The sequence below is a fragment of the Lates calcarifer genome, linkage group LG4 (assembly GCF_001640805.2).
Source record: "Lates calcarifer isolate ASB-BC8 linkage group LG4, TLL_Latcal_v3, whole genome shotgun sequence".
NCBI classification, from domain to species: domain Eukaryota; kingdom Metazoa; phylum Chordata; class Actinopteri; family Centropomidae; genus Lates; species Lates calcarifer.
The window spans coordinates 16,448,254-16,463,286 of record NC_066836.1 but is presented as its reverse complement, the minus strand read 5'-3'; the positions used below and the strand labels follow the sequence as shown (position 1 = coordinate 16,463,286).

Sequence of the window (15,033 nt, the reverse complement as noted above, 5' to 3'; positions counted from 1 at the left end):
GGATGCCTAATGAGAGAAAAACAAATGGAGCCCCTGTAACAACAGCGGAGAGATGACCGATAGAGAAAGTTTAAATCAACATAATGTTTCTCCTGGCATAAGCCCACTAGTAAATCATAACGCTGTAAGCAGATCTGTCGACATCAATTGTTCCGAGCTCCAGCATTCAACGTTGCCTCAGCGTTATTACAGAGCCAACACAAACACACAACTGATAAGATAAACTACTTTTTTAAAGAGAGCCGGCAGCCCAATTACTTCAGCATTTTCCTTAATTTAGACAGGAGGAAGGCAACGACAAAAAATACAAATGCACTTGTAGGATTCACTGAAATAAATGATCTTAATTCTAATCAAAACTGAGCTCTGAAAAGGAAAACAGACAAATATTCCAAACGATTTTTTAAAAATGAAAAAGAAGAAGTGTTTGCTCTGCCTGTCGTGGTAGGAAACATTTCTGCTGCTGTTCGTGTTTCAGAGGAGAGAAATCATTCACACTCCACTTTTCAAACCCTTTACACACACAACCACCACTAAACACGACCACGCTAAATCCTCCAGACAGCGTCAAAGAGACACTAAGTTGGTTGCAAGTGCCACTTTGATATATACTGTGTTGACCTTTCCTAGATCATATAGGGTGATTATACGCGTGTCGGACTGCAGTTTGGCAGGAGCTGCACAAAAGGCTTTACTGTAATAGCTTTCCTCCTCTTTCAAGCCATCCATTCTGCATTGACACATACAACCTTATGTTCTCCAGAAAGGTGTGTTGCCACTTGTCTGACACACACACACACACACAGCTACAGGAGAGCAGCTTAAAGACCCAGTGCACCCAATAAACATGACACCAGGCTCTGATTATTTTCATTTCTTCCTTTTACTTTTTAACCCTTTATCTGATTTCTTCCATCTGAACTATGAAACAAAAGACTTTCATTGTGTAGTAACTATTAAATTGTGAATATTAAGCAAAAAGATTTGTTACATTTTCAATTATATTACAGTGTCAGAAATCAATTAATTGTTTAAGTCGTTTTTCAAACAGGAATATCAAACATTCTCCAGTTTCAGCTTCTCAAGTGTAAAGATTTGTTTTTCTTTGTCTTATGTTATGGTAAAGTGATTACTTGGCACAAAACAAGCAATTTCAAGACATCAACTTAGGTTTGGGGAAATTGTGACAGACATTATTCACTATTTTCTGACATTTTATGAGGCAAATGATTAATTCATCAAAAAAAAAAAAAAAATCAGCATATTAATTGATAATGAAAGAAATCATTAGATGCAGCCCTAAAGCTGAGTAACAACCGGAGACATTTCCTGTTATTGTGTTGTGCCTGCTACATTGTTTTCTTTTAAAATGATTATGATAATCAGTTATGATGACAATCAATTATTCGATAAACTGAATGCTTGTACTGTCAAACCTTCCTGATAATTTATGAATCAAGGAAAGATGCCAAACATCATCTGGTTAAAGCTACTCAAATATTTGGATTTTCTCCTTCTCTCTACTATATATAATTGAAAACTTATAAATGTTTTGTGGTTTTGATCATTTGGATTAATAAAATGAACCATCTGAAAATGTCACTGTGACGCTTAAAAATGAATTCAGTCTACAAAAATTCTCTGATTAAAGGTACAGTCAAACATTTCAACCTTTCTAACTCTTGGCAAGAAAGCAAATGAGCGTATTTTCCCAAATGTGCCAACCTGTGCCTTTATTTGTACAACTGATCAACAAATTAATCAATAATGAAATGAGCTGTTAGCTGTGGTCCATTTTGTCGCCCACAATGCACCAGGAACAGTTCATCGGGCTTTGGCTCCCACAAATCACCTGCACAGTGCCAGCAAGAGACAGAGATCACATAAATGTAAATTTAAAAATTGTGAGCAACCTCCTAAATATTGAGATGTTTCTTGTCTTTATTCACTTTCAGAGTTCAGAAAAGCCCTGTGCATTTTGGATGTTAAAAAAAATGATGATCTGTAAAGTGATTAATCACAGTTTTTTTTTTTGCCAAATCAGTATCTGTGTATCCTTAAAAGTCAGCCTTGTTAAACACAAGCAAATCCACCAGTGTTCATGTGCTACAGTGTCCCTGCAGGAGATATCACCATAGCAGTAAGTGGCAGGCATTAGAGTACTTACACAGCCGATCACAATAGAAGCAGCAATGCACCTTTCAAAGCACAATGTTATTGAGGCAAGACACAATATCGTACTACCTGCCATCAGTTCAGTGGGCTAGCGATTGAGTTTCAGGGTGTGCTGTGGGATACTGTAATCGTATACACTTTATCAGGCTTGTTCTGTCACAAGTGTTTTGTTTAAGGGATTTCAAATGGGAGCAGGGGTAGGGGCTGTCTCATTACGGGCGAGTCAATACGATGTAACCACGATCCCACAAATATCTGTGAATAGATAAGCATGTCTAGCCGTATCAAAATACTTGGCACGGTTGGATCTGAGCGAGTGGAAAAGGTTTGATACTTAGGCAGAGTCTGTCATGGGAGCACTTCTAAGATTTTTTTCTTTCAGATTTCCAGTTTCATGATTGAAACGGGATTATGTAATACTTTTGTGATAAATAAATGTGTACAGTAGTCCCACTGTAAACTATAGTATCAGTTTACAGTGGGAATTAAATGCTAAGTATCTGCAAATTAGAGAAAATGATTAGAAAGCAAAATATTGGTCATTTTTAGTGTCATTTAAGTTTCCTGCAGCATGTTGACATCTCAGATCATTTTCCTGCTTTTAATTTCATTTAAGTCATCAAGTCAGATTGGAAAAGACAAAAAAGTCTTCCAGTATCATAATCAGAATGGATTTAAAAGACGTTAACAGACCTACAGCTTCTTAAAATCCCATCTGCTATAATGAGCATTCACTTGAACTATTTTTCGACCAATCAAAGACTCTTTGAAATGAGGTTTTACTCTATAATTAGTACAACATAGTCTTTCACTGAATAGCATAGTGCCATAACACCCTTATATTCTCAGCAAGTAACATTTTATATTGGTAAATGGTTTGATATGCTTGTGAGTTGCTTGTGACTTGTTGGGCCAGAACAAAGTGAAGGTGATAACTGGTCAACATGATGCCTCTGTGATGCAGCAGATTTGAGGAAAATGAAGATGTGCAGTTACACTTCCCCTATGATGTTATTATATTACCTTTAGATATTTGGAGATCAAGTGGCAGACTCTATGTCTATGCATCTGAACAATTGCAATGTTATGTAAGTAGAACCAGCTACATTAGTCTTGGTTTGGCTCACCTCACCCTCTTGATCAAAACACCCTGTGAGTTTCACTTGAAAAAGAACAGTGGCAACTTCAAGGAAGAAAAAAAAAAGTTTACTTTCCCTTCAGTCATTTGGTGACTTCACTGTTCTGCTGATGCTCCAAAATTGAGCCAAGTTCAGAACAGTCATGTCAAGGTGGTTCGATGTACCCCCTTTTGCTACTGGTGCCAGCTCAGCCCCTGAAAACAGCTGCAGCATTTTAAAAAGGAGCCTGGTGCTCTTATTTAGATGCTGCACCCTCATCAATGCCTCCTGTTCTTTTCTCTCTCTCTCTCCCACCTTGCGATATAACAACTTCACCTCGAGTAAAGGCTGGAGGAGGCAAAACAAAAACAACGGTTGGGACTAAACAAACGATTAAGACGTTACTTTCACAGCCAAAGTGAACATCTGCATGATCAATAATTAGCCACGACTGGACAAACAGTGGAGATTACTGGCAGGTTTTTTTTTTTTTTTTTAAAGGAAGGGTAATTTCCTCTTGAGAGCTGTCATCAGCAAGATTCAACAACAATTTTTTTTTAACACGCTGCTGTTTGATATAGCTTTTTCTGGTTTCCCCTCTCCCTAAGGTCCAAACTGTACCAAAACAATTTGTTCTCCCACTCTGGGCAGCCAGAAAACACCATTCAACTCACTCATTTATCAACAAAATATTGTACATGGCGATGATCTTTCATGCTCAAAACCACTCCACCAGATCGCTTATTGTCAGTTTTCAGTAAGATACAGTTAGGATCAGTGGACAGTAACATTCATACTGCGAGTTAATCTACATCATTAGAGGCAGATTCTACATAGTTTCAATCAAACTGCATCAATAAGAACAACTTTCTCTTCTTTGTGTCTTCTTCATTTCTCTTTTTTAACATACAAAACATATGTAACATACACTTTCCCACTCCTTACCACTTACTTAACCTCTGCTTTCATTTTCTGCAGGGATACTTTAACTTATTTTGCAGCCTTTGTCTGACATTATGTCCTCAAGATGTATTCGCCCATGTTGGAATCTGTCATCCAATCAACAGCTTATCCTCTTGATTTTCTTGTTGTCATGTGTTTGATCATATATAAAAAGCCCTTTGCAAGTTTTTATTGCCACAAAATGTCTTTACTTCGATGTTTTGTGTGAAAATCCATTAGAACGATATAATGTTGGATTGTTAACGTGCAGGAGAGCTCTCTGAGCAGAATATACAGCACATACCACTGCAGAAAGTGAGTTTGGAAGTATGTTGAACACCAGGCAGCAGCTGCTCACACTGACAGGTACAGGCCTAACGATTTAAAGCTAACCATTATGTCAGAAACGGTGTCTGGAAGCCAAAATATTAAAATTCCCCCGCTCAGATACCCCTCTGTTCTGTGGAAACAACAGGCGCTTTGTTTCTAATTCAGCTGCCAGGGAGCGTCATTTGAATATTTTCAGTGGGCTGCCCAAAACAACACTGCAACATGGAACAGGTGTGTGTGCGCGCGCGCGCGTGTGTGTGTGCTTCCGCGATCGCGTTTTTTTTTTTCTTTCTTTCTTTTTTTGTGCATGCATGCGCGTGCTCGTGTGACCAAATGAAACAGATAGCAGGCTTGATAAGAAACATCACGCACTGAGGTTACATTTACCGTAGTTAAATCGGTGCTTTTTTTTTTGGAAAAGCTGCCTCACATTGAATGACGATTCAAATACCCCACCTTCACATACATACACACACACACACACACACAACGCGCGCGCACACCAATACACATAGGCGAATGTGCTCTATCAAAATCATATGACAGGCGTGGTCGCTGAGTAAAAACGTTTAGGCCACTTTGTTTTTGTCATTGGGGGGTAATTAGCTGCGATATCGCATGAGAAAATGGGGGGCAGGGGGAATCTACCTTATGGAGGTCGATGCGTATCCTCTCCTCTCCTTTATGCGGGCTCTCTGGCCACAGGTGATAGCTCGAGCCGTAGTTGGGGCTGTCTTTGCTGCTGTTGCTGCCAGTCGCAGACGAGTTCCCCGCGTATGCCTGTTGTGTTACCGGGGGGGTTACGCGGGAGTCGCGGCTGTGTGGCTGCGCCTGATCGCCTTGCGCGGCGATCCTCCCAGACTTATTGCGGTCTTGTTCACAGTGCTGCGGACGCTGGGGACAGAGCCCCAGTGCGCCTTGCTGCTGCTGCCGCTGCTGCTGCTGCTGCTGCTGCTCTTGCTGTTGCAGCAGTGGAGCCTGGTGAGTCCTACATAGCTCTCCTGAGCCGCTGGCGCAGTAGTTGATAGGCAAGCTGCTCCCCACCAGAAGCTGTTGCTGCGCTCGTAATTGTGGGATCTGCTGTTGCTGCTGCTGCTGTTGCTGCTGCAGGTCCTGAGTCTGAAACTCGAATGCTCTCCTGTTCGCCTCGGTTGACTCACATACATTTAAAGAGCGCCCTTTCTGCGAGTTTGCACGGATTCCTTCAGGGGAGGGGTCCCTCTGTTGGAGTCTTAAATGACTGTGCTGTTGATGCTGTTGCTGCTGCTGCTGCTGCTGTTGCTGCAACAACTGCCTGTGGTCTCGGTGCCCTCCTGCTCCTCCTCCTCCCCTGCAGCGTTCCACGATGCTTGCCTGTTGGTAATTATTGGCACTCCTTCGGAGCCGATCCCCCCTTTTAGATTCCCGGGAAAACAGCAGAGAGGAGGAGGACGACGTTGGTGGCGGTGGAATAGGAGGCGGAAAAGGCGGGGAGGGCTGCGGTGGGAGAGGATCGGCAGGATGGTGCTGCTTTTGAGAAAGGCTCGCCTCCTGCTCGGAAAAACTGCAGTGGCAGCTTGGAAAAACAGGCTGCTTCTCCGACTGCGGCGGCGGCGGCGGCGGCTGCGGCTGCTGCTGCTGCTGAGAGCCGGCCGGGGCCCAGGGATCCTGCTGCAGGTGCGCCGGCTGCCCGGTGTTGGGTTCACTGCCTCGGTGTGAAGGTCGCTGGGCGGTGTCGTAGCTCGCCAGAGGTAGAGGGTCGCCGCTGTGAACAGGTCTCCGAGTGGGCTGGCTCAGACAGGGGAGCTCCTGGAGGCTCTGGCGGTGAGCGGCGGTGGTCGAAGTGCGGTCTCGGTGGTGAGAAGAGGGCGGGGGCGGCAGGCTGAAAACAGGAGCGTCTGGGTCTCGGCTCTGTTTGCTGCTTCCTTGCTTTTCGTCGGGGATTTGGTGCTGATGGACAGCTCCCGCGTACCGATGCCGCATCCCCTTGATCGCCTCGTCTCGCTGTGGTTGCTCCTTTGCCGTGCAGAGCTCCGACACCCGTTCATTGCGATCAGTCCCAGCAGAATAGGACCGACTTGTATCATTGGTAGGTTTGACCAGGACCTGCCTTAAAACGTCACTGTTGAGCCAAAACACCGCCTTCGACTGAATATCGGTCCATTGCCTGCTATGCGCACAGGTTGCAGCGGATCGATCACTCCTTAAGGGTGTTAGGATATTACAAGAATGGGACTATCGAGATGTAGAAAGGTGTTTAAATCCAGCTCACATGGTCGATCTTCTTAATCCACTGTGGACCCAATAGATCGACTTTGTCAATGTTGCCATAACCACCCTGCATAATCAGAAATCACTTTTACTGCTACGCCACCCAAACAGATCCATAGGCCTGTCAAACATTATGCTTTGCTTAGACACATCCTGAGCGCCACTGTGGTTTATGATCAACTCTGACTGATTAGTTGGATGTCCATAAAGTGTCAGCGTTTTCAAAAATCACGAGAGGAACAATAGTCACACTCTTGATATCTACTTCCAAAGCACATTTCCACTTGTTGGCCCATAGAAAAGCATAAAATGGACAGAGCTGTAGCGATTACCTCATGCCATACAGCCTGTGCCTTGCAGTCTGGTATTTAATAATTTAGCAGAATATCCCTGGTTTTGTATTACCAGGCAGAAATATTTAGAATGAGTGCTGCATGCAGAGCCTGCAGTCGGCTCGCGGTGTGTGTGTGTGTGTGAGCCGCTGCTCACTGCTGTTGCATGCTCTCAGTATAACATGGTAAAGGTTTCAACTGTCAAAGCAGTCAGCAAACCGGCTAGATGGAGACAGAGAGAGGGAGAGAGAGGGGGGAGGGAGGCTAGGCGCAGACGGCGCTGTCCGCGGTGCTGAAGGAGTTCGTACGCACATCACCTAAAATAGCTGCTGTTGTGGTGTCAAGTGGCCAGAGGATGGACGTCAGATGTCCATCAGGAATTTCTCACAGCTTTGAGGACTACTCGTTTGATAATAAAGGACTCGGGTTGAAGGATAAAATCTGGCAAAATCTAAATGCCTAACTTTTTAAAAAGTTTATAAAACAATACTCACGTGCCCCCATATGAATGCTGAAAGAGTACATATCATTCCTCGTGTCGGCACTGGCTATGTAGGTGGACAAAATATACAAAATATACAACCTCCTCTCTGTTTTTCCCCAGATGGTTCCCTTGCTTAGCTGCAGTGAAGGGACAGTAACACAAACAAGGAATTATGCACTAAAAAAAAAAGACCATAACTTTACAGATACCTCCTTGAATTAGGTAAACCAGACTGCTGAAGCCTCAGATAATACTGCTTCAGCTGCACTTTCAATCAGAACTCTCAGGTCATCCATTAAATAAAACAAAAATCTCAGGGAATTGTCAAAAAACTGTAGAAAATAAAACAAAATAACAACATAAAACAACTAGAGGGATACGTTTTGATAAAGACCAGCGTACTATACAAGAACTGTAGGTCTTGAAAAGCCTTTTAAAATATGGCTGAACTGCTGAGGGAGAGTTTGTTCCACTGTGGTGGAGCTAAAACAGAAAAAGCACTATGGGCCTTTGATTTAAGCTTTATAGGACCTGAGGGGTCTTGGTGCAGAATAAGGAGTTAAAATATCAGAAATATATAACAGTTTTGAGAATTAGGTTTAGGTTGTTTCGGTTTCCTTGATTCCTCCTCTGTAAAACAAACTGGCAGCTGACCTGAGATCTATCACAACTACATCTAAAACATTTGTTACTTGTTGCTGTACTCATTTTAATGTAAAGCCCAGGCCTTTGGAATACATTTTTTACATTGAACAAGGACTGTGGATAACTCTCTCACATCCTCAGGCTCTATAAGAATGGGTTAGCATATAGGCATAAACAACACAAACACATAATTTTAGCATGAGAGAGAGAGAGAGAAAGAGAGAGAGAAAGAGGTTGAGGCTGAGCCAAAGAGACAGGAGGGCATAAAGATGGAGCGGGAGCCAACTTTTACATCATACATTAGCCATTCTTAATAAGTAATAATCCTTTTGCTTAAAGCTGGCTCAGCCATTTGGAGTTTTGATGGGCCTAAAGACTGCAGCGGTGGCACACTTTGCCTAACCACTGGAAGAAAGCTGAGGTACACTCTGTTTTATAGCTACGTGAAGTACTGCAGGAATCTGGAGTATAGAGCTCCGGGCCAGGGCTGCATTAGAAACCTGATCATTTTCATTAAGTAATTGGTCGGTGTGACCTGTGTGAGTTCCTTGGCAAGATGGAGTTTCATTTGCTAGTTTGGGAAGCAATGTTACTGCTTCCACATGAATAATTAAATCAAACTTTACAACTACTGGACACACACAAACACTCATTCACCAACTGGCCACGCAGGCCAAAGTCCACATTTTCTCTATGTCTCTCTCCCTCCCCCTTTCTCTCTCTCTCACACACACCCACAACCGTGGCAGCACTACAATATTTCACTCTCAAATAGTCTCTTTCTAGCAAAAACCGCCAGCAGAATTTAGTGCCTCTTGGATTTGTCCCATGCAGCCGTCAAACTTGGCCGACTCCAGCCATGTTAAAAAGCATATTGTGTGTCTCTGTCTCCCGTTGGCTCCTGAAGGCAGAAGCAGCGGAAGATCTGTGACACTAAAATGGTAGAGGAGGAAACATGGAGGAGGCCAACGGCTGCAGCACGTAACATAGGAAGTAGATAAGGAGCCTGTAATTACAGAGAAAGAGAAAACCAAGCAGAGCGAAGCAGGGAGATGTGTAAGTATTCGCGTGTGCGTGAGAGAAAGAGAGGAAGAAACTGATAGTGTGCACACTAGTGTGTGTGTGTGTGTGTGTGTGAGAGAGAGAGAGAGAAACAGGACAGAGAGGGAGAGATATCTAAAAAGAGCAGGTGCGCCAACACAGAATAGATCAAAAGAGTTCAATTGAAAAGAAGAGGAAGACAGAAAATGTGTTGTACTGTGAAGTAAACCAAAAATAATTACACACAGGTACAGAGATTAGCCTATTAACCTAACACTGAGAGATAAGTCATATGTGTTTCTATAATCTCTATTCCTACAGACAGTAATATGCTTCTGTGTTGTATTGTACTGTTCTTGGGATCTTGCTGTATTCTAGTTAATGTGTCCATCAGGTTCTAATGAATATCAGCCTGAACAGTACATTTACATGATTAAATTAACTGGTGTGACTTGGACTGAATGGCAGCGATGCTCAGAGACATTTTGTGGGTTCAAACACACACATCATGTAGTGCTTGTTTTTTGTTGTTTTTTTTTTTTTTTTACATAGATATAGCACTATATCTCACACACACACATTCACACACCACATGGGGGCAAGTTGGGACTTAGTATCTTGCCTAAAGAATCATCGGCATGCAGACTGGAGGAGCTAGAGACCAAACCACTGATCTGATTAGTGGGCAACCACTACCTCCTGAGCTATACCCTTATATATATCATATTGTACTATTGCTTATTTCAGGCTTGTTTACATCTTAAAATAGTGTCGCACTATAATGTTGTGGCTTTCAAAGTGTAACTAAGTGTGAAAGAGCTCCACTTTCTCTCCCTCCTATATTAAAACAAAGTTAACATTTACTGAGAGAGAAACACAAAGATGAAAGAAACAAAACGTGTACGAGTGTCGCTAAAAAGATTCAGTAGAGGTTTTCAAAAACATGTCCTCTTGGCCCTGAGTGCCATCCTGAGCAACGTGAGCACCCACATTGCTTTTCTTTGCTTTGCTGTGTGATAGGCAGCCATCTTGAATTAGTCTGTCAATTCACTGCATGTCATGCCTATGTCACTCAGCTATGATGAAGTGGAGTGATGCCTCCAGGATAGAGTTTAAGGGTGCAGGAGCGACAGCAGGCCTTGATACAGCGTCCTGACCAGTGAATAATGTGACACATATTGAGCTGGACTGATGCAGCTGGCCCTGCGTAAACGCTGATATGCTCCACACATGACAAACAACCTGTGATCCTAGAGATAAGGGATGAGTCGTGACTCAAACCGGGGCTGCGGCTTCGTGGCATGCTCAGCGCAGCCTGGTGTGTGAGATGATACCGAGGGCAGGCTTAAGACAGCGTGCGTCTGGGAGATGCAGGCTGCCAGTCACGGCAGCAGTAGCAGTAGCAGCAGCGGTAGTAGCAGCAGCAGCAGGGCCCTGCGCCCAATGGTGGAATTTATCTCTGACAGCTAAGATCATTAGTTAGATTTGCTCCGGCTACTCAAATGACTAAGCAGCTTTGCCATCATTCAGGAGGAGGCAGGTACGGGAGGAGTCATTGTTAAATATCAGCTGACATGTTAGCATCCCAAAGTCCCATAAATGAGTGGAGAGACCTGCGCAAGGCGGACAACTGTGATGAAGTGTTTTCTATTACCGCCACAAGCAAAGCCAAGGTGCAGGGAATGATAAAGTGGCCTGTGCAAGCAGCAGCTGTAATGCACAAGCATGCCAGGTAACATCCGAGATGAGATGTGATGAGATCCCATCGAAGGAATAAGGGGATACTCAAGGAGCATCCTGGGTAATCCTGACACACAGCCATGAGCTTAGAGGAGCAGAGGGGTGAGTGTTCTCATCCATCTCAGAGGATGAACAAGAGGGCAATTAGTCACCTTAGTCCACACAAAACGCCCCCCACCACCACCACACACGCACACACAGATACCACCACCTTGTTATGGCTAATTCCTCTTTAGCTCTAAAGGATGGGCTCTCACAGCACAGTTCTGTTCATTTGCTATATTACATTTGGTCTTGTTTTAAATGTGAGGAAAATCTTGTCGGTGGCAATTATTTCCACAAGAATAACAAAAATATTTAACAAAAAAAACAATATTATAAGATCTTTAAAAAAAAGAAAAATAGATTTAAAGCTTATTCAAAGATTTGTTTTTCATTTGACTGCCCCCACTTTCATCTAACTCAGACGTTATCTCACTGGCTTTAAAACCTTGTACATCATATTCTTTCCTACATCTAATCAAGGTGTGGCAGCGCTAATGTAGCAATGACAGAAGTGTCTCTGGGTTTTGTCTGCTGCCGGTTCGCACATGACGTCTCCTCGCTGCCCAACAACAAACACCTGCCTCGTTTTCTCTGACGCGGCCTTGGCAGAAGCATTGGACCATCAACCTCTGTTCACAGAGCACAATGATGTCACTGCATTAGATGGAGCAGATGATGATGATGATGATGATGGTGGTGGGGGTGGGGGGACTGAAGTGGACAAAGAAAAAGAGGAAGGGAAAAAAAACTGGGTGCAGTCTGGTGTGTGTATGTTTGTGTGCATAAAAGAACAGTAAGTGTGCATATATAGGTGTACATGACATTATGCTTATGTGTGTGTGTGTGTGTGTATTTGTGTGCCTCAGAGTGTGTGCGCACACCAGTGTGCACGTGTGAACACTTGTGCATACCTGTGTGGGCGGATGGGGCCGGGCGTTTGACAAGAGAGGCTCAGTTTGCCCACCGTTGTAAAATATGGTGATGAGAGATAAAGAGAGGGAGAAAGCTCATCACTAATGCAAAGGTTCAAAGACTCGGTCCCTGTCTCATCATCAGAGCCACAACAAACACAAAGGAGATGACCAACTGACCCCCTATATTCACCACCAGCAGGCAGAGATGGACTGTGCACCAAACATCCTTTAGAAACTGTTTCAAGAAGAGCACACACTTAAATGTCTTCCCTGCTTAAATTGATCAACCTCACACCATCTACACAAAGACACAGACATGTAAATACTGTACACATCTAATGCAGATAATTTCCCTTTACAGTTATCCACACACTGAACACCAGAAACATGGTTCACTTGTGCTTCCTCAAGGTGTAGCTATGTCAGATAAGCACTGGTGCTGCTAGGTGTGAAAATGCAAATGAAGTGGGCTATAAAGGTTATTAGCTACAGATATTAGACCCTGCAATTACAATTTCATCAGCACTCTTTTTTAACTAATGCTGATAGAAAAGAAAATGAACTGAAAGGAAAGGCAGTAAGGAAAGGAAAAGAAAGGAAAAGAAAGGAAAGGAAAGGAAAGGAAAGATAAGGAAAGGAAAGGACATACCTTCTATCAGATGGAGGTTGCACAGCCTCTCTGCTTGCGGAAGACACATCAACAATGATTATAAACGACAGCAAGACAATCAATAGTCTCCTGCTAAGAATAGGGGCTCTCCCTGTCATTGCAGCCTCCTGTCGCTTGCAGCATGGAAAAACGGGGAATACACGCTCTGATTTTTTTCTTTTGCAAGCACATGCTCAGCTTATTGTTACAGCTATTGGCTGCTCCCTCTTCTTTCTTTCCTCGTGTATTTTTTTTTTTGCCCTCATCTCCACCTGTTTGTGCGCTGATAAAAACCCGGTTTCTACCACGTAAAGTCCTTTTTTGACCTTTTTTTCTTCCAGTTTTTGTTTTATTTTCTTCTTGGGTCCGCAGTGAAATCTCATTTCCACCTCTCTGTCATGAAATTAATTACAGGAGGGGCGTTAAATGTGATTGGGGGGGGGATCGATATGATTTAGACTTTTATCAATTCAGGACGAGAAAATAAAATCTGATACGGTGAGCGGGTCCACCGGAAAAAAAACGCTGATCGGAGCTGTGACAAATCAAGAAAAAGCACTGGAGGGAGGTTTTATGACCTTGTGTGCGCTGACGCCCCCCCCCCCCCCCTCCTGAATTGATGCGGGGATTCCTGATGCTATTTTTAGCCTCTTGGTCGTGGAGAGCCGTGCGTGGGTGGAGGAGAGAAAGAGAAGAGAAAGCAGCGGGAGGAGGAGGAGGAGGAAGAGGAGCAGCAGGGAGATGGAGAGGAGGGAGGAATGGAGGAGAGGAGAAAAGGAGCGGGAGGGGGCGGGGGGGGTTCCCATGCGGACTTCCAACTGCAGCAGCATCAACACAAAGCTCCCCGCTGTGAGGGCTTTGAATCGTGACCAGACAGCCAGGAGAAACAGAAAAGGGAGCGCCGTGTCATTTTCTCTCCACACAGGACGGTACTGCTTTCTCTGATTTAGCATGATTTTGTTTTGCTTTTTTTTTTTCTTTCTTTTTTTAGTCAACCAGTCTTAAATTACACAGCTCCTTGAATAAGATCGTGGAGCCATGCAGAATTACAGAGTGTATAATTATATTGTGGAAAATGAGAGGGATATGAGGAGAGTGTTCAGCAATATAAACCTACAGCAATAAACCCGTAATGGCGTTTAGATTTATAATATACTGCATTTGCACGGCTATTATTACTAATACAGGCCTATATATCATCTATCTGTCACTTAAAGGATTGATTTTAGACCTCTTACGTCCAAAATTATTAGATGAGATGAAAGTCACGATTAATATTTATTTGTTGAGTTTGCTCCGTAGAAATTAATTTAAACAGGCTGAAGACATATAACCCTGACAGTGTTTTTTTCCCATGTGTCTATAATCATCATAACACTTGTACTTAACTAATGGAGATATTTTAAAGTTGGGGTGGGGTGGGGGGCCATATTTTTCTTCTCCTATTCTAGCTGAACAGGATATCCTTTAATTGTGTGTATTTTGCGTTCATACGGGCCAACTAATGCGCACCATTAATAGCCCGGGCATTTCCATTCCTTTATAACACGTCCCCTACAAATTAAGCCATACAATTAGCCGCACAGACTGAAAATCAGGAGGAAAGTAGAGGGACGCTTGGCATATGGGGAGAGGTTTTATTATTTATCACCGGCGGACTATTTTTAGCTCGTGCTGCCATGTTGGCGTCGAGGGTTTCCGGGCACACTGATGGCAGGTTTCCCCGTCACCTGCGGGTCACACGGCGGGGGGAGACCCAGGCAAATCATAGCACAAGAAGAAAAAAGAGCGAGAGAGAGAGAGAGAGAGAGAGGACTTCTCCAGCTGGTTGCATTACTCACCCAGGCATTTATTCAGAGGCGTATAATTACTGTAAGAAACACGAGCAGACAAAACTGCCGCAGAGGGGACGTGCTGTATATGTATGTACGTAAAGCAAATAGTCCCGCTTCGAGCCAGCTCACGTTTGTGGCTGAATGCTGCCAGACAGTGAGCACACCTGTGACCGCATAACAGTTAATCAAATAGGATATTACTGCGCCAAAAGAAAGCGTAGACACTCATAGCCTCGAATAGCCTGTTTAAATGTTTTCAGTAATATTCAGGATTAATAATCGATAAATACGTTCAGCAAACATTTAATAATAGAAGAAGAAGAATAGGCTATTTAATGATTCTTAATTAAAAATCTTGAAGATCTGCAGGCAGGTTTTCTTCTCCTTGCTTGCTGTCAGGCATGTAAGGTAGTTAAAGTATAAATACATGAATGGCTTTTTGTTGTTTGTGTGTATGTGTCATTAAGCTTTAGAAACAATAACCAGGCCTACACACTTTATCTGCTTCATTTACACAATTTGCTTTAACTTCA

The 15,033-nt window shown here is 43.3% G+C and overlaps 1 protein-coding gene across 1 annotated transcript in view; it reads right to left on the bottom strand.

Moving 5' to 3' along the window:
* kcnn1a (potassium intermediate/small conductance calcium-activated channel, subfamily N, member 1a) overlaps window positions 1-6,640 on the bottom strand; it is a 47,282-nt gene extending 40,642 nt beyond the window's left edge. Inside the window, exon 1 of the mRNA XM_018677083.2 lies at window positions 5,214-6,640. Within this exon, the coding sequence (XP_018532599.1) occupies window positions 5,214-6,527 (1,314 nt within the window). The 5' untranslated portion in view covers window positions 6,528-6,640. The remainder of the gene's footprint in view (window positions 1-5,213) is intronic.
* Between the last annotated feature and the right edge of the window lie 8,393 nt (window positions 6,641-15,033).